Source organism: Ammospiza nelsoni, chromosome 3 (assembly GCF_027579445.1).
Source record: "Ammospiza nelsoni isolate bAmmNel1 chromosome 3, bAmmNel1.pri, whole genome shotgun sequence".
Lineage (NCBI taxonomy): Eukaryota > Metazoa > Chordata > Aves > Passeriformes > Passerellidae > Ammospiza > Ammospiza nelsoni.
The window spans coordinates 67,605,654-67,623,317 of record NC_080635.1 but is presented as its reverse complement, the minus strand read 5'-3'; the positions used below and the strand labels follow the sequence as shown (position 1 = coordinate 67,623,317).

General features: G+C 47.2%; 1 protein-coding gene across 2 annotated transcripts; it reads left to right on the top strand.

Moving 5' to 3' along the window:
- The first annotated feature begins 9,448 nt into the window (after positions 1 to 9,448).
- On the top strand, positions 9,449 to 16,486 carry MARCKS (myristoylated alanine rich protein kinase C substrate). 2 transcript variants are annotated; one of them, XM_059467369.1, is made up of 3 exons: positions 9,449 to 9,501; positions 11,886 to 12,058; positions 13,144 to 16,486. In XM_059467369.1, the coding sequence occupies exons 2-3, from the start codon at positions 11,960 to 11,962 to the stop codon at positions 13,894 to 13,896; spliced, it is 852 nt and encodes a 283-aa protein (XP_059323352.1). In that variant the 5' UTR covers positions 9,449 to 9,501; positions 11,886 to 11,959; the 3' UTR covers positions 13,897 to 16,486. The 2 variants fall into 2 exon arrangements, with proteins under 2 accessions (XP_059323352.1, XP_059323351.1); XM_059467368.1 differs by lacking the exon at positions 9,449 to 9,501 and adding an exon at positions 11,569 to 11,644.
- Positions 16,487 to 17,664: the final 1,178 nt, after the last annotated feature.

The following is a 17,664-nucleotide window of genomic DNA, read 5'->3' as shown; positions in this document are numbered from 1 at the left end:
AGAAATAGTGCTGAACACAGCCATATGAAAAGCAATCTGAAAATCCTGACAGGGGTAAAGAAAGAGAAATTAAAGTGCCCATGATATACGTGGGGCTAAGAATGAAAGATAAATTGTTCCTTGCACGTGCTGTGTCAAGCCAGTTGTTGCTCCAAAGCTCTTTACAGGCTTTATGCCCACACACTGCCTGAGCTGCACATCCTCCCCAGTAAATCTCAGTAAAATGCAGAAAGGGGAACTCTGCTCAGGCACTGCCAAGATTAAACCACCTCAGAGGCTTAAATTTGCACTTTTTCTGTCCTTATGCTAACCGATAAGGCAATGACAGTCCACAAAGATAGGCCTGATCCCACAGAGATTTCAAACTCAAAATAACTACCAATAAATCCAAGGTGGAAAAATAGAAATCAATGGATTAACCAGTCATTTCTTTGCACTGGTAAGTGTAAAAGCAAAGAAGGGGTTTAAGGAAGCACACAAAAGAAAATAATAATACATTTTGCAGAGTTCCTTATAAGCATGAAAGGCAGTATGGCAAAAGGGACATAATTGCCACATTGAAGACAAAAAAGGGAATAATAGAGGCCAGCATAATTAGATAATTTGAGGAAGACACAAAATTTCACCCCTCGAATGTATACTTTGCTTAGCATGGTATGTCCAGGAAATGAAAAGGGACTAGCTTAAATAAAAATGGGGAACTGGGAATGAGACACTTTAAGAAAAGAGAACCATAAATTCTGTAAGAATAGCTACTATAAAAAGGACATTTACATGCTAAGAAGGAAGAAATAAAGGATTCAGCTGAAGATTGTCAAAATAGCTCTAAGCCAAATGTGAAATAGTTTCCAGTAACTCAGATGCCTGATGGGCAGCCAGGTCCTGGGCTGTCCCCTGTGGGGGAGCACTGGGGGGTGCTGTGGTATGACACTGGCGTGTCCTCCAGCCCAGTGTGCTCTCCGTGTCTCACATGCCAGCCCGGGAAAAGGAAGCGCATTGCGGGGGAAATCGCCATCTGCTTTTGTCAATAAAAGACCGCATGTGTGCCTTGAGCCTAAACAGACTGAAGGCAGCCTTTTATAGCTGCATGGGGGGAAACAGGAGACCTTACAAAAGTGTGAGAAAGTATAATTTAAAAGGAATAAACAAAAATTACTGTGACACTGCTTCATCTGCTCTGTATAGCCTCCAACACAGTATCACAGAAGGCATGGGAACTTATAAAGGCAGGGGTTCACATTAAACCTGTGATTTACTCGGTTTCTGAGTTCCCAGTTTCAAGAACATTATTACAGATATTGTTTTCTCACACTTTAATGTAATTTGTACTGTACAGGGGGAAAAGATTGTAAAATTTCTCTTTCCTATAAATGTGTACAAAAGGCATTTGTATGCCTCGTTCACTGAAAGCACCTCACAATCTTTGGTGTATTTATACTTCCAAGGCACATAGGCAGGTGTATTAATTTCCACATTCCATAAACCATTTAATGGAGGCACAAGATCTCAGAAATACAACTTGAAACTAAATTGAGTATAGCATAGCTAAGGCAGTACTGAAAACAATATCACAGTCTGAATCATAGAATCACAGTGTGGCTGTGACAGGAAAGCATTTCTGGAGATCATTTACTCCAATCCCCCTGCTCAAGCAGGGCTGCCAGTTGTCCAGGACTGTGATCAGATGACTTTTGAGGATGGAGGCTTCACAGCCTCACTTTGGCAACCAAGGGAATGCTGGCTAGCCTGCAGTTCACCAGATCCTTCTTTTTGGCCATCTCACTGATAGGATTGATATTTTCTCCCTTCCAGTCGTTGTGATTCTGCTCTAATCACTGCTACTTCTTCAAAGATAACCAACAGTATCCTTGCAGTGACCTCAGACAGCTCCCTTATCACCTGTGGGTGCCTCCCATGGCCTTGGATACATTCAGTTTGTTTAAATGTTCCTTTCTATGGGCTCCTCCTCCACTGAGGGTGAGTTTTCCTTTTTCCCGACTTTCCTTTTGATTGCAGAGTCTTGGTGTTCCTGCAGGCTGGTCTGAGCAGCAAGCACAGAGGTAAAGAAGGCATTCACTGTCTTGATCTTTTCTGTATCCCTTGGCACCAGGGTCCCTGCCCTCATTCAGCAGCAGGCCCACATTATCCCTGATCTTCCTTTTGCTGCTGGTATGCTTGTAGCAGCCCCTCTGATCCCATATCAGGCTTAACTGTAGGTGAGATTTGGCTTTCCTAATTACATCATGGCACTCTATGTCTGCATTGTTCCTGCTTCTGCCTCTTGCCTGCTTCCTTTTACAGTCTGAGCTTAGTCAGGAGATACCTGCTCATCCACACAGCCCTCCTGCTGCCTTTGCTTGACAGCGGCTTCGCAGAAGCTTGGGTACAAGGGATGTGTGTTTGGCACCATAGACACAAAGAGTTCAAGGCAGAAAAATATTCTTTAGCAAGAATTGAAGCCAATTCATCTGTGCTTATATCCATGTCTGCTTCCAATATCCACAACAAGCTGTACTACAGCTAGTGCCCAACCCAGTACCTTGGGCTGCAGGGCAGATATACCTACAGAGACTTACCCCAATCACAGAGGCAGGGTAGAAATATGGACAAAAATGCCCCAGTCTTTAACCAGTTATTTCACCGAGAACCCCTCCTGTCTCTTGCATTAGATATATATATATATATATATATATATGTGCTTTTCTAAATCAAACAGCTGAATTTGTGATCATTAGCCCATTTTATACAACGAAATTCTAAAGCCACTGTTAAAAACAAAAATAGTGGCTTTAGAATTTTGTTGTATAAATTTTCCCCTTTATTATCCATTTCTTACATAAGGAGGCTGTATCAACACCCTCAACATGCAAACAGTAGTTTTTATTACTTATTACACTTAAAAAGGTGGCTGTCATCCTACATTTCCATACTCCTAAAGACAAGTGAACTCATTGTATAAGGTGAACTCTTCTACCAGTTTGTAGACATGAGTATGAACTAAATCCTTTGCACAGGTTACACAGAATCATAAAAGATCCTGAGTTGGAAGGGACTCACCAGGATCACAGAATCCAAGTCCTAGGCCTGCACAGGACACCCCAAGAATCACACTGCTGCAGTGCCCAGCTACCCATAAGGTAATTTCCTAATATCCAACCTAAATGTCCCCCGACACAATTTCAGGCCATTCTCTTGGGTCATTTTCACTGGTCACCACAGAGAAGAGATCAGTGTAGCTGCCCCTCTACTTCTCCTTGTGAGGAAGGTGTAGACAGCCATGGAGTCTCTCCTCAGTCTCCTCCAGGCTGAACAAGCCAAGTGATCTCAGCCACTCCCTGCATGGCTTCCCCTCAAGGCTCTTCACCATCTTCATGGTTCTCCTTTGGATGTTCTTTAATATTTTTTTAACCTTTCTGTAGTCTGGTTCCTGGAACTACACACAATTAGAATGAAAAGCAAGGTGCTAAAACACATAATACACATAAAATAAACATTTTCTAATATGAAAACGTTTAGTCATAATATAAAATAAATGTGGTGGGTATGTAATATCAGAATGATACTCTGAATAGTCTAAATCATTCATCGTGACAAAAAAAAAAAGATGAAAGATCTGAAAGTCTAAAAGTCAGCTCTCTCTCTGTGGATGGTTTATAAACTGCAGCTGAATACAAAAAGGCACAGATGAATTTTGGTTGTCCAAACTCAAACTGAAAATTTAAAGCCATCAGTCAGTTGCTGAATTCATCAGACTGGACGCAGGACCTGTAGCTTTAAAGCATGATCTGCCACTGCTGTTCAAAATGCCAGGAGACACGAGAGGCGAGATGTGTCCCCAGAGGTGTCCAACCTAGGGACCACATCTCACCTTGGCTGTCCTTTCTCCAAAGCACTCCAGAAGCAGCTGCTCAAAGGCCTTCCCTAGGGAAACACAGAGGACATCTCTGCATGTGTGATGTCCAGAGCAGTTGAGGCTTGTGTGGACACTGACCTACCTGACGTGAAGGACACTTTGTCACATGTGAGGGGAGGGGCTATGACATGCAGATCTCTCTTTAAGCCGTGCAGCTGACCTGTCTGGCTGGAAACATGACAGTGCCAGGGCATACCAGCTCTCGCTCAGTGCTCCACTTTGCAAAAAAGAAAAAAACCAAAAAAAAATTTGAAGGCTGAGCAATGAGACAAAACAGGATAATGACTGTATATTGAAGTCATTGGGTCAAACTGCTAACACTGGACCATGAGGGCCAGTCCTTGCTTGCCCTAAGAGCTAGAAACTAAAAACCAGTAACACTTTCTGAAGAGTAAGGACCAGAGGCAAGCTGTCTCCCACTCCCAGGCAGAGTGCAAAGTAATTAGACTGCAGAATCATGCTCAGGTTTTGGAACAATTACTATGTAATTCTCCAAGCCAAAGAGTAACTCTTAATTCCTTTGCTGAACAGCTTCAGCGAGAGAAAATGGAAACATTTGTGCTCACATTTTCTCATCCTAGAACTTCATGGGAAAAGCAGAGGGAGGTAAATGAAGGGATTCAAATTCTCTTAGGTGGGAATTAAAGCCATGCTTCCTGGATGAAAAGGGACTGCCTCTTAAGCTTTGAAAGGGGCAAAAGCACCTCACGGCAGGGAAGAGGTCAGAATGCTGGCTTCCAAGTAAAGGGATACACTTCTGTACAACCGAGTACAAGGAATCCAAGTCTCTGAGACAGGCACAAATTCTTTGTATTTCCTATTTGTGATGTATTTCTGTATAGCTGGGGATTACATCACCACTGGTATAAAATCTGTGCCCTACTAGCATGCCAGACAGTGCATTTCACATATATTTCTGCCAAGCTGACTGGGATGCACTCTATAATGTTTATTCCAGCTACCGGAAACAAACAGCCTTTCTGAGCTGAGTGTAACAACAAAAACAACAACTCAACAACAGCAGCTTGTACTGGCTTAGCCTTTTGCACCTTGTGGCTGCAGTGTGTTTTTTCAGGCAGTGAGAATCATAAAACCAGACTTAGGGTACCAGCCTCTACCTGCCAGCTGGGCAAATTACAGACTTTGGCACTTGGCTTTCTCCCCATGGCCTGAGCCCTGCAGAGAGCCTAGGCACTTGACGTGGGGGCTGTTAATTACACAACCCCGAGCCCTTGTTTGATTTAACCCTAAATCAGTTTCAATTCACAACAACTAAATGCCAGGAATCTAAATCTCTGAGTCAAGCTCAAATGCTTCCTATTTCCTATTTTAGACAGACTTCTGTTTAGCTGGGTCCATCAGTTTCATTTCACATTCTGTGACACTTTTCAGCATAAATTTACATTATTCTACTCTTATGTAACTCCTGTCCCCTCCAAATCTAGCTGGAATTCATAAAAGCCAGGCTGGCTGTAGCCACACAACACAAAGTAGTCATCATTAAAGCACAGGTGGTCTTTCAATGAAACATGATGAGACATCACCTATCAATGCCATTCTAAAAGATACCTGCTCATCAGGCATTTTTCACTTAGATCACTCTTCCCAGAAGTATTGAGAGAGAATCAGGAAACTGGAAGCAAGCACAAGTTGCAGAGAAGGAGGATTGTGTGAGGCTGTTGAAGCAAATGTCAATGGAACTGAAGCTTAACTCCATGCTCAATCAGGTTATCACCTGCTTGTCATCACGGCAACATGTCTGGCCACACCAAGGGTAGCAAAACCAGCAGGAAACTGCCCTTCCCTGCTCAAAAAGATGGGGGGTGGGGAAGGGTTGTGGGGGGAGGAGAATGGAGGAGGGGTATTGGGGAAGAGAGAAAGAATATTTTTCTGCTGGTTTAACTCTCCAAAATGGCTTATCAGGAGGTCAGAGGGAAGCCAGGGCACACACAATGGAGGGAGTGGAACTGCAGGGCCAGAGCACAGGAACGAAGGGAGGGAAGCACTACTGCTGCATTGCCCTACCCTGTGTAAAGCTGTGACTACAGTGCAGCAGTATTTATCCTTAGAACTGAAGGTTGTAAAGTGTTTACAACTCCCCACTATCTCTATTTTTTTGTCCACACCCTGCTTAACGCAATGGAGCCCTGATGCCCCTTCTTTGCTGCTGAAATGGTGTTCTTTAAAGAAGAATCAGCACACAGCATGGACCACTCTTTTAGGGATATACTCACATCTTCCCTGTTAGTTATTGTGACTTGCTGTGATTGCCCTTAAGGGAGGGGCTTGGGATTTACATAGAGCATTTTTGCTTTTGTATCATCTAAGAAATCTTTGATTGGGTTGGGCTGGGTTGGGTTTGTTGTCGGTTTTTATTCTTGATTTTACTTTGGGGATTTTTTTTCTTCCCAGAAGTAACCAGCCTCATTACTTGACGCCAGTTATCCAGTTGGTTGATGGATATTTTTTTATTAGCTGTGATAGAGACCAGCTGTATGATACTTTTAAAATATATAAGCTCTGTTAAGCTTTCAGTTTCCCAGCACACTGGACATTCAAACAGTCTAGATCCTATTTAACAAACATTGTTGAATGTATTCAGTTAATAAAAGCTTGGCAAATATTAGTAAAGGACTTGTAATGGTTGTGAGTGACATAAAGGTCAAAAGCTTTTTATAGCCTTTCACCAAACTGGAGTAAAGCTGGAAGAAACTGAAGTGATGTGTCAGTAGGAAATCTCAGCACAGATTCAGACACCATGAAATACTCATCTTTAAGAAACTGGAAAAGATGCAACAATTCTGCATATCTGAATTTAGATTTGAAACTTTTAACATTATTTACCTCATATTTGCCTCCTGTTCCCCTGTTACCAGAACTGTCCCAGTTTGAAAGTTCCTATGAAAAAAATGATGTTTTCTGTCCTATTCACGTCCATTATATAGAAACACTGTTTCTATATAAGGACCAGGACAAGAGAAGAAAGGACTTGTCGTAGATGAACATATAGCAAATAATATATCTCAGAGTAAAATTTTATTATCATTTTTTAGTTTGCTTGCTGCTGTCTCTGCACACAGGAAAGATCTCTGCACACCCCAGGACCCAAGGAGGTTTCCCAGCACCTTCTCAGAGCTCAGGTCACCCAGGAGAGTGTCACAATGTGAACACTAGAAAGCACACACTGTTTCAGGAATTCTGTAAACATTGGATTCCTGCTCCCAAAACCACTTGTAGATTCACTTTCTTAAAAGGCTTGTCTGGACGAGGATAAAGGTGCATTAAGAAAAAAAAAAGGTGTCAGTGAAAACTTTTAATTAACGTGTTTTCAGATTCTCAGTGTTGACAGGGTGTGTTGCATTTTAGTGCATTTGCCAGCAAACAAGTTAAAATACATTTGTGTCCCAGCTATGCGTGGCAAGTTAGGACATGTTTTTAAAAGTTTCAAATTTTAACAGGAGTTAAAACATGTTCATGATTGTGCTTTTACCTTAGCAGAGTGTGAGTGTCACTGATGGGTTTTTCTGGCACTCCAGTAAGAAGCTGCCATACTGGTGGGGAGCTGTTATTGAGCAGCTTTCTCCATTTCCTGTCAACTGTCAAATGAAAAAAACATTTCATTCACCTGTATTTCAGGAATGGATAAAATGAATGTCTTAGGTAGTATTGGGAAAAGAAAAAAAACTGGGTATAAGTGAGTTGGGAGGTTTGGCAGTAGCTGCAGGAGTCAGAAGCCATGCTTTCATAGGGTGGAAAATTGCAGCTTCAGGGTACCTGATGTAAGGTCAGGATTTCCATAGCCACATAACCCAGAGTGTGGCACCACATTCAGCTTTCGTTCCTGTTGTGGCCAAATACTTTTCAGGAGCAACTTTGCCTCAGCTGCTCTTGGGCCAAAAGCTATCAGCTTTTTTCCTAGCCTCCCCACAGAATGTTAGTGCAAAGTTGACATAAGCACTACATACCACACTTATACCTGGCTAGCTTGACAGGAAGGTTTGTGTTTATGCCCAAAGTTGTGGCTGCAAGGCACAGATTTATTATTAATGATCATCAAGTCACGGCCAAGAGTCAGTAACACAGTCAGCTGCAAGGCTCATTTGCTGGGCAGTCCTGTACAAAGCATTTTATCATTCTACACCTCAGCCTTCTACCTTCCCAAAAGGTTGAGGATGAAAACACCTCAGGAAAAATGTGCTAATTGGAGTCACCTTTTGGAAGTACTGCAAAAAGACAATTTCATCTAGAGGGTGCAATTCATTCTTAGAAATCTGCAATGATAGAGCCCTTAAACCTTTGGAAGAGCAAGGGGAGGCCAATCCTGCTTCCCTGTCCCCCCTACCCCACGGAGAACAGCTCCCCAGCCTCGTCTCTTCTTCATTTTGGGGCTCCACAGAGATGTCTCTCAGTTATGGTTGTCATGTTCTTAGAAGTATCACTACACATGACACAGGGGGGAATATGGTTTTTTTGCTGACACAGCTATTGTGGTAAAAGCCTTAACACAAATTCCAACTAAGAATATTCTATTCTGTGCAAATACACTTGACAACAGTACTGCTTTTTTCAGACACTAAATCTCCAACACCTTATACACAAGCAACTTTACACTGGTGCATCCTTGCTCCTGCCACAGAAATTCTATGACAACTTTTTATGTGGAAGGCATAGCAGAAAAGTATTATTCTCATCTTCGTAACTGATTAGTCCTGCTACAAAAAACTAAGGAGGTCTTTCTATCTGTCTGTCTTTTTTTGTCTCTCTCTTTTCCCTCTCCCTGCTTCTTGGAAGGAGATTAAAAGACCAGGAACTTGAGTAAAGTACAAGTTTAAGAAAGAGGAATCTTCCCTCCAGGGTATCTCTTTGCTTGGTGCGTAAAGGTGTGGTGCGACAAGGAGCAGCCTGGTAGCTGATGGGCTCAAGAGGTCATTCGAGAGGTTAAATCTTGTATTTGCACCCTACGGTCAAGGGTTTGGGTCAGAGATAGCTGTCCAGGTTTTAATTGCACTAGGACTGACAGAGGGACCATACAAATATCCCAGATTTCCTGAGCTTGTCCAGAGGCTCTACAGAAGAACGTGTGGAACTAAGTACCTACAGTAAGATCAATCAAGACTTAGTCTTTTTTACTTTCGCTTTTTCTTTTCAAGTTTTAAAACATGGAAATGGTTGAAAAACATATCAAAAGCATAATGCAAAACACACCGTCTAAACTCCAAGTCACCATGTGAAATTTTCCAGTGACGCTACTCTGAAATTCAGACGTAGCTACGGTGGAAAGTAGAAATGCGTATGTCCGTGCCGGTGAAATTGCATATACCCGCTCAGGATGGACAGGTGCCTTTTGATACTGACTGCGAAGTCCGGTCATGGTCTTCCACCAGGTCTTCTTAGGTGATCTGTTACATAAACCAGTCTAAAAAGATAAAAACTCAAACCACCACCAACAAAATCACGACTTCCTTAATATCCAGATTAAAAGGAGCAGCCAAAACTCAACGCGTGCAGTTGAGAAGCGGGGGAGTATCCCGAAGAAGGAAGCAGTCCGGCTGGCCGTGCCCCTCGGTTGCGGTGCCGTCAGCCATAAGGTGAGCGCTCCTCAGCTCGCTCCATCCCTCCTGCCGCCGGTGCCCGCCGCCGCACACCGCTCCGCCAGCCCGCCCGGGAGGGGCGGCAGCCGGCAGATCCCCGGAGAGCGCTCCCGCCGCCGCGGCGCCCCCGGCCGCGACCCCGGCCCCGCCGAACCCAGCCCAGCCCAGCCCAGCCCAGCCCGCAGCAGCAGCGGGGCCGGCGGCCGCAGGTGACGCCGGGCGGGCAGAGCCGCTCCCGCCCCGCTCCGCTCCCGATCCCGATCCCACCGTGGAGGCCCCGCCGCCCCCCGCCGTCGCCAGGGAAACCGCCCGGCGGCGCGGCCCCGCCGAGGGAGCCTCGGGGCGCGGCGGCCCCGGCACCCCCGCCCTGCCGTGGGCGGTCACCCCGGCGGCCGCCCCCCGCCCCGGGGCTGCGGTGCTGCCTGTGCGGGCACGGGTGGGCGTGCGGGGCTGCCCCGGGGGAGCGGGACGCTGCTGCGCCGTGCTCGGCGGGGCGGGCGGCGGCGGCCGAGACAAAGGGAGCGGCGGCAGTGGCTGCGGCGGGGCTGTGCGTGAAATGCGGCGGGAGGGAGGGAGGGAGGGAGGGAGGGAGAGGTTTGATCCTCCTCGTAAAAAACACCAGCCAAATGCCCCTTTTTGCCCCCCCAAGAAACCAAGTAATCCCCTCGAGCGGTTGAAAGCACCCGGCTGCCCTCGCCGGGGTTACCGAGAGGCGGCTCTCGGCGTCCGCACGAAGCCCACCGCTCCCGCCAGCCCCGGCAATCCACGGGGAGAGGGAGGTGGGCGGCTGAGCCGAGCCTCCCCGCTCCGCAGCCCTTCATTATCGGAATCATTTTAACATCCTTGTTTATAAACAAGAGGCGTTCGGAGATTACCCGACTATGGGAAACGATCGTTCTGACGCTCGTTTCTGCTCCTTAAAAGGGGATGGGGGTGCCGGCGAGGGGGGGAGGCGGTCTAGGCCAGCCTTCCCCGCATCGCAGCACGGAGGGAGGGAGGGAGCCGGCCGGCTCCCCGCACACGCCGCCCCCTCCCCCGAGAAAGGAAATCACTCGGGTCCGTGATATTTCGCCCACCCCAGCGCTGATAAGCGTTCCAGATCACCGTTAATTCGCATGCATTAGTTTCGGGTTACATCTTTATTCGAGGGTTTAAGTTTAACGTAAATACACACTCGGGGCTGAGGTTTGGGAAAGCGTGAATGTTTCCCTGATAATGTCGCTTCGCCCACTACTTGAGTGCATGGAAATGTAATCGTGAAGTGGGTCACCGCCTCAGAAAATACTTTAAAAACACAAATCAGGAATAATCAGACAGCAGAATTTAATTAGAGCCGTAGGCTAATCACAAAATATTTTATTCCAAGCCAATATCGCTATGGGGGAGGGGTCCGTTTCTGCTCCGGCAGCGGCTCCTGCTGCCGCTGCTTTAGCGTTTGCAACATCTGGCCTACAGACCTACTAATTTCGACTCGTGATCTCGTTCGGCGAAACCCGATCTACGTGGTTCAAATACCTTCCAAATTGGGGGCGATTTAACAATCGCGACCAATTAAACCCGGGGAAGAAAAGAAAAGGAAAAAAAAAAAACAAAGGGGGAGAAAAAAAAAAAAAAAAAGGCAAGCAGCAAATCCCCTCCTTCCCTCGCTCTCCCCCGCCCGGGGCTCGCACACACTATCTGTTGCTCTCTCACGGCGGCAGCAGCGGGCGGGGGCGTGCGGCGGGGCCGGGACGCTCTCACTCACACTCGCACTCGCACTCACCCGCACGCCCCTCGCACCATTGTCCCTGCCTGCCCGCCCGCCCCGCGCTCTCTCTCTCTCTCTCTCTCGCTCGCTCGGGGTGTTTTGTTGGCGGCCCGGCGCGGGGCCCGGCGCGCCCGCCCGCGCCGCGGCGGAGCGGAGTGGAGCGGCACATTCATTATCGGCCGGGGGCCGATTTCAAACCGCTGCCATCGCGGCTCCATTGTTCGCCGGGCGGGCGGGCCCCGCCCCCCTTTGTGCGCGGCGGCCGCGATTGGCCGGCGCCGGGCGGAGCGCTGCCGTCACCGCTCGGGAAGCCCATTCATCTGTGCACTTGGGCGTTGGACTCCGCATCTTATTAGCAACCAGGGAGATTTCTCCATTTTCTCCTTGTCTACAGTACGGCTACAAATCTGGGATTTTTTATTACTTCTTTTTTACTAAACTTGGGCTCCTTTTTTTTTTTTTTTTGCTCGACTTTTTCCTCCCTTTTTTTCCCCTCCCTCCTGTGCTGCTGCTTTTTGATCTCTTCAACTTTAAATTTTTTAAAAGGAGTGCATTATAATCGGTTCTGTTCTCTCTTCTCTTTTTTTTTCCCCTCTGGTGTGTGTGTGTGTTGCTGCTGCTGCTGGTCGCCCAGTATTTATACCAACCCAACGCTCTTTGTTTCCCCTCCTTTTGGATCTGTTGAGTTTCTTTGTTGAATAAGACAGCATGGGTGCCCAGTTCTCCAAGACCGCTGCAAAGGGCGAAGCCTCCGCCGAGAAACCTGGGGAAGCAGTGGCTGCATCTCCATCCAAGGCGAATGGACAGGTAAAAAACGAAAAGAAATTTTTAAAAATATTAAATCTACTCCTTTTTTAAGCCAACTTCGACGGACTCTCTTTCGCATCCTGTTTAATTCTTCTTCCTTTGATGCCCCAGTGGCACATTCAATGGGGAATACGGTCGATCTTTTATCTTTGCAACTCGAGGCAAAGGAATAATTTCTTTATTTTGGTTAAACGGGCTCGGCTTTGAATGATTCCTTCTTTATCTTTCCTGCGTGGGGGGCGGGAGGGGGAAGGGGCACGTTTCTTTCTTTCTTTCTTTCTTTCTTTTTTTTAAATCCCTCGTGTATTATGGTGGAGCGTCCCAATGGCTCGTAAACGGAAGGATCTTACAAAGCTTGGCTTTTCTGCCCGCTTAACGTCCTCCCGAAGACACTCGGTGCCTCTCGCGGCACAGCCGGACGGCCGTGTGGCAGCGGGGCCCGGAGCCCCCGGGCAGGCGGCTCCGCGGGCAGCCCCCTCGGGCGGGAGCGCGGGCCGGGGGCTGCGCCGCCCGCCCCGTCCACGGCAGCGCCGCCGGGGGCTCGGCAGCCGCGGGCACGGCTTTCTGTCACCCACCCGCGCCCCCTCCCCACGCGTGAGCCGGGCTGGCAGCGGCGGCGGCGTTGCGGACAGCCACCCCCCGCCGCCCCCGCAGCTGCCGCCCCGGGCAGCCAGCCGCGCTCCGGGCGCCCGAAAGATGCAAATGCGGCGTGAGTGGGGAGGGGAGGGGGAGGCGGGGGGCGCCTCGCCGCACCGCCCGGGCGCAGAGGGGCCGCGGCGGGCGGGGGGCCGGGGCCGGGCCGGGCGAGCTTTGTTCGCCTTCCCCGCCCCGCGCCGCCGCCGCGGCTTGGACGGGGCGCGCCGAGGGCGGGGGAGCGCGGCGCGGCCGCCGCTGCGTGGAGCCGGGGCGCCCTCTGGCGGCCGCCGCGCGCTCCGCCCGCCGCTGGGGGCGCTCGGCCCGGCGAGAGCGCGGGGCTTCGAACCGCGGGAAGCGGCGAGGCGAGGCCGGCGGGCGGGGAGGGCGGCGGCGGCGCCCCGCTTCCCCCCCGCCAGGCACCGCCGGTAACGCTGGTCCTTGTCTTGCAGGAGAACGGCCACTTGAAGGTGAACGGCGACGCCTCCCCCGCGGCGGCGGAGGCGGGCAAGGAGGAGGTGCAGGCGAACGGCAGCGCGCCCGCCGAGGAGACGGGCAAAGAGGAGGCGGCCTCGTCGGAGCCCGCCTCCGAGAAGGAGGCGGGAGAGGCGGAGAGCACCGAGCCGGCCTCCCCGGCGGAGGGCGAGTCCTCCCCCAAGACTGAGGAGGGCGCGACCCCCTCGTCCAGCAGCGAGACCCCGAAAAAAAAAAAGAAGCGCTTTTCCTTCAAGAAGTCCTTTAAGCTCAGCGGCTTCTCCTTCAAGAAGAACAAGAAGGAGGCCGGCGAGGGGGCCGAGGGCGAGGGCGGCGCCGCCGCCGCGGCGGCGGAGGGCGGGAAGGAGGAGGCGGCGGCCCCCGAGGCGGCGGGCAGCGAGGAGGGCAAGGCGGCCGCCGAGGAGGCGAGCGCGGCCGGCAGCGCCGAGGCGGCGAAGGAGGACGCGGAGGACTCGCAGGAGGCCAAATCGGACGAGGCCGCCCCCGAGAAGGCGGCGGGAGAAGAGGCCCCGGCATCGGCGGCGACCGAGGAGCAGCAGCCGCCTCAGCAGGCAGCGGAGGGGAAGGCGGAGGAGGCGGCGGGCGCCGGCGCCGCCACGAATGAGGCGGGCAGCGGCGAGCAGGAGGCGGCCCCCGCGGAGGAGCCGGCGCGGCAGGAGCCCCCCGCCGAGAGCAGTCCCGAGGGACCCGCCGCCGAGTCGGCGGAGTAGTCAGCGCCGCCGCCGCCCCTCGCCGACGGACTTTTCTTCCCCCCTGTTTGTTTTTGGAGTGGTGCCAGGTACTGGTCTCGGAGAACTTGTCTACAACCAGGGATTGATTTAAAAGATGTCTCGTTTCTTTTTTTTCTCTCCCCCCGCAGCTCCCATCTCAAATCGTTATATGTTGCCGCCATTCCAACGGGCCGAGGGGGGCTCCCCTCCGCCTTCCTCTCACATCCTTTATATTTTGGTTTTTTTGGGGTTTTTTTTTCATCAGTATTAATGTTTCGTTTTGTTTGGTTCGTTTTTTTTTTTTTTTTTCCGTTGGTTTTTTTGCTTTTTAAAATTTTGTTCGTTTATTTTTTAATTTCATACTTTGCAACTCTCTTCATATTATAAAACTTTTGCCGATCGGTCTATGGACATGCCCATATATGAAGGAGATGGGTGGGTCAATAAGGGATCTCAAATGAAGTGACAGGGGCCGCAGTGGGGAACCCGGGGCGCGCAGCCCTTGCCGGGAGCGCGCCCCGCCAGAAATGATGTAAGGGGTTAGTCTTTTTTTTAAAAGAAAGTTATTACGATGTATTTTGTGAGGCAGATGTTCTATAAGGTTTACAACACTACAAGTCTTGATTAAGAAGGAAAGGAAAAAGGAAAAAAAAAAAAAATAAAAATCAATACCCAGATAAAGAGATCATAGTCTTAGAAATTCATTTAAACCATAGGAACTTTTCACTTATCTCATGTTAGCTGTATCAGTCAGTGATTAAGTAGAAATACAAGTTGTATAGGCTTTATTGTTTATTGCTGGTTTATGACCTTAATAAAGTGTAATTATGTATTACCAGCAGGGTGTTTTTAACTGTGACTATTGTATAAAAAAAAAACAAATCTTGATATCCAGAAGCACATGAAGTTTGCAACTCTTTCCACCCTGCCCATTTTTGTAAAACTGCAGTCATCTTGGACCTTTTAAACACAAATTTTAAACTCAACCAAGCTGTGATAAGTGGAATGGTTACTGTTTATACTGTGGTATGTTTTTGATTACAGCAGACAATGCTTTCTTTTCCAGTTGTCTTTGAAAATAAAGGAAAACTCTTCAGATGCAATGTTTTTTTTTTTTTTTTTTTTGTGTAGCATCTTGTCTATCATGTTTTTGTAAATACTGGAGAAGCTTTGACCAATTTGACTTAGAGATGGAATGTAACTTTGCTTACAAAAATTGCTATTAAACTCCTGCTTAAGGTGTTCTAATTTTCTGTGAGCACACTAAAAGCGAAAAATAAATGTGAATAAAATGTATAATTTGGTTGTCTTTCTTTTATGGATACTCTGGTAGCTTAAAGGGACTAGTCAGTGTTGCCTAAATTTGTACAGAGACAGTCATGTGTGCTGTTAGCACTAGCTTTGAAAAGTACCTTCCTGGATCTTGGACTCTGTAACACTGTGCATTTTACAGAGAAAGTGTGCAGTGCACCAGGTAATTTGTAGGCTTTTCTGGCTTTGAAAAGAAGACTGGAAGGCAGTCTGAGCATGCAGTGTATGATTCTCCTGTCCAGGCTCCATCTTGCTTTTAAGACCAGATGTATCCAGTGTATGAGGATCTTGCCTCTTGAGGAAAACAAGATTTCATTTGAATTGCTTAGGGTGGGGCACTGAAATTTTTATGCTGAGTTGCTTAAAAATTAAGCTCTTGAACAGCTGTCCCACTTAGGTCTTGGTATGCTGGTCCTGATTTGGTGCCTCCATGATTGTCTTGGAAACTTTAGCCTGGAAGGAGAAGGGGGAAACTAACACTGCCATTCTACTTAAAGTAATTAAAAGCAATATTTTCTTTTTTTCCTCAAGTGCTACTCCCAAGTACAGGTGAGTTTCAAAACAGATTTCAAAATTTGTCAATTAAAAAAAAAAAATTTACTTGGTGCTTGCCTTTAATTGTTAGGCTTTTTGGCTATTTTCCAGCATATTGCTCAGGGCAATTATGCCTTAATAAAACAGTGAGTTCATGTAAGAAAAGCAGCAGTGGTATTTGGAGGGTGGAAATTGATTCAAGAAAGTGTTGCTTCTAAGTTTATAGGAGAAAGTTTAGTGTTACACTTATTTGCTTCCACCATTTTCAGCAGAAACTCTTTGGAAGCAATTATGATTCATTTTATGAGAAAATGGCACGTTAGCACCTTGTTCCCTAAAGAACAAAGCCTAAACTGAATGAAGTATAGTAGATTTCCTGCTGAATGCATACTTCTTTTTGTTTTGTTTGGGTTTTTTGTTTTTTTGTTTTTTGATTCAGCTGTCTACCATTTTAACTTTGGCTTGTATGTACTCTAGTTGCCCTGGTATTTCTCTATAACTTTAGAAATGTATTGAAACTATGCTATAATTGCTGAGGGACAAAAATAAATGGATGTAAAACAAGATCCTCCACACCAGTGTCATTCTTGGAGTACATGTGTTTGAAGTCTAGTGCATAACTGCTTTGCTAAGGGGTTTTTATAACATGGCTGTAAAAACCTGTTCTGAGACGCATAATGTCTTGGCCATAGAGCCAATGTCTCTTTTTAATAAATATATATATTTGAATCCAAGGATTCTTAAAGAGAGGTCTGAATTTCTTCTTTTTTCTTTTTTTTTTTTTTTTGTCAAACTGTGTATTTGTACATATGATGAAAATAATTGTTAGCAAAGTTCTTTTCAGATTTTTCTTAACCTCTCAAGCTTTCATGTTTTTTCCTCACTCAGCTGGTGATTTCTGGGGCACTTCCTATTCCTGGGAGTGCAGAATTGCTCTTGCCCCTGGCAGATGGACTTTTGGCTTGGGGCTTTGTCATTCTGTGTCTTGATTTGACTTGAGATATATTTCAAAGTCCTAACACTGGTACAAAAGTGCATCTTAAGAACACCAGTTGCGTGGTCTGCTCTTCCTGTCCCAGCAGTCGGGTGAGATTTGATGATGCCAGTGTTCTACTGTGTGGTTTAAGAAGACAGAAGTCAAGAAATTGCTTGGAATCATGGAAATGGAGGAGTTTTGCTACCTCCTGCCAGAGAATTGTGCAGGAGCATCTCTCCTCCCTGGGTCCCCAAGGGACTGAGCAGTGGAATTGTGGAATATCCTTTTTTGTGTACAAGGAAAATGAAGGGACTGGCTGTTAGTGACTGGTCAGGTTGTTCATCTTCTTACTGAGAAAGCTTTATACTTTTTTTTTTTTTTCATTGCATTGGTTGCCTTAATGAAAATGCTCATTATAATAAATATTGTAATTATAACAAATTCACAGCGAATGTGGATTTAAAATGTGTGATTTCAAACCAATTTTCCTATATCATGGTTCTTTTAAAGCAGAATATTATTATTGCTATGAACATGGTCATTTCTGTAGTGCTGAAACGATGTCATATTTTTAGGTAAAACACTGGAATCTAATTTTGCCTGATTAGAGGCTCTAGAGATTTGCTTCATTTGTTTATTTACTTACACTGAGACAACAGTTTTCCTTGTTAAAGAACGTAACCTGGTTGTACAAAAGTGCTTTAGATCTCATGCCTATCTTGGTAAAGTCTAAACTACACTTCAGACTTTGCAAATCAAGGTGTTTTACCTCAAGTACTTGAGTTTTGTATCTGGTCCTGATACTTATTAATGTGGACCTGTAGAGACTTTGCCTTCAGGCAAGGAAGCAAGGCAGGAAAAGGGAAAGGTGAGGTGGATCAGGGAAGTGGAATCCAGGCTTTGTCTTCTTCTGAAGAGCCATCACCTTCTTTCTTGTGTCCATAATC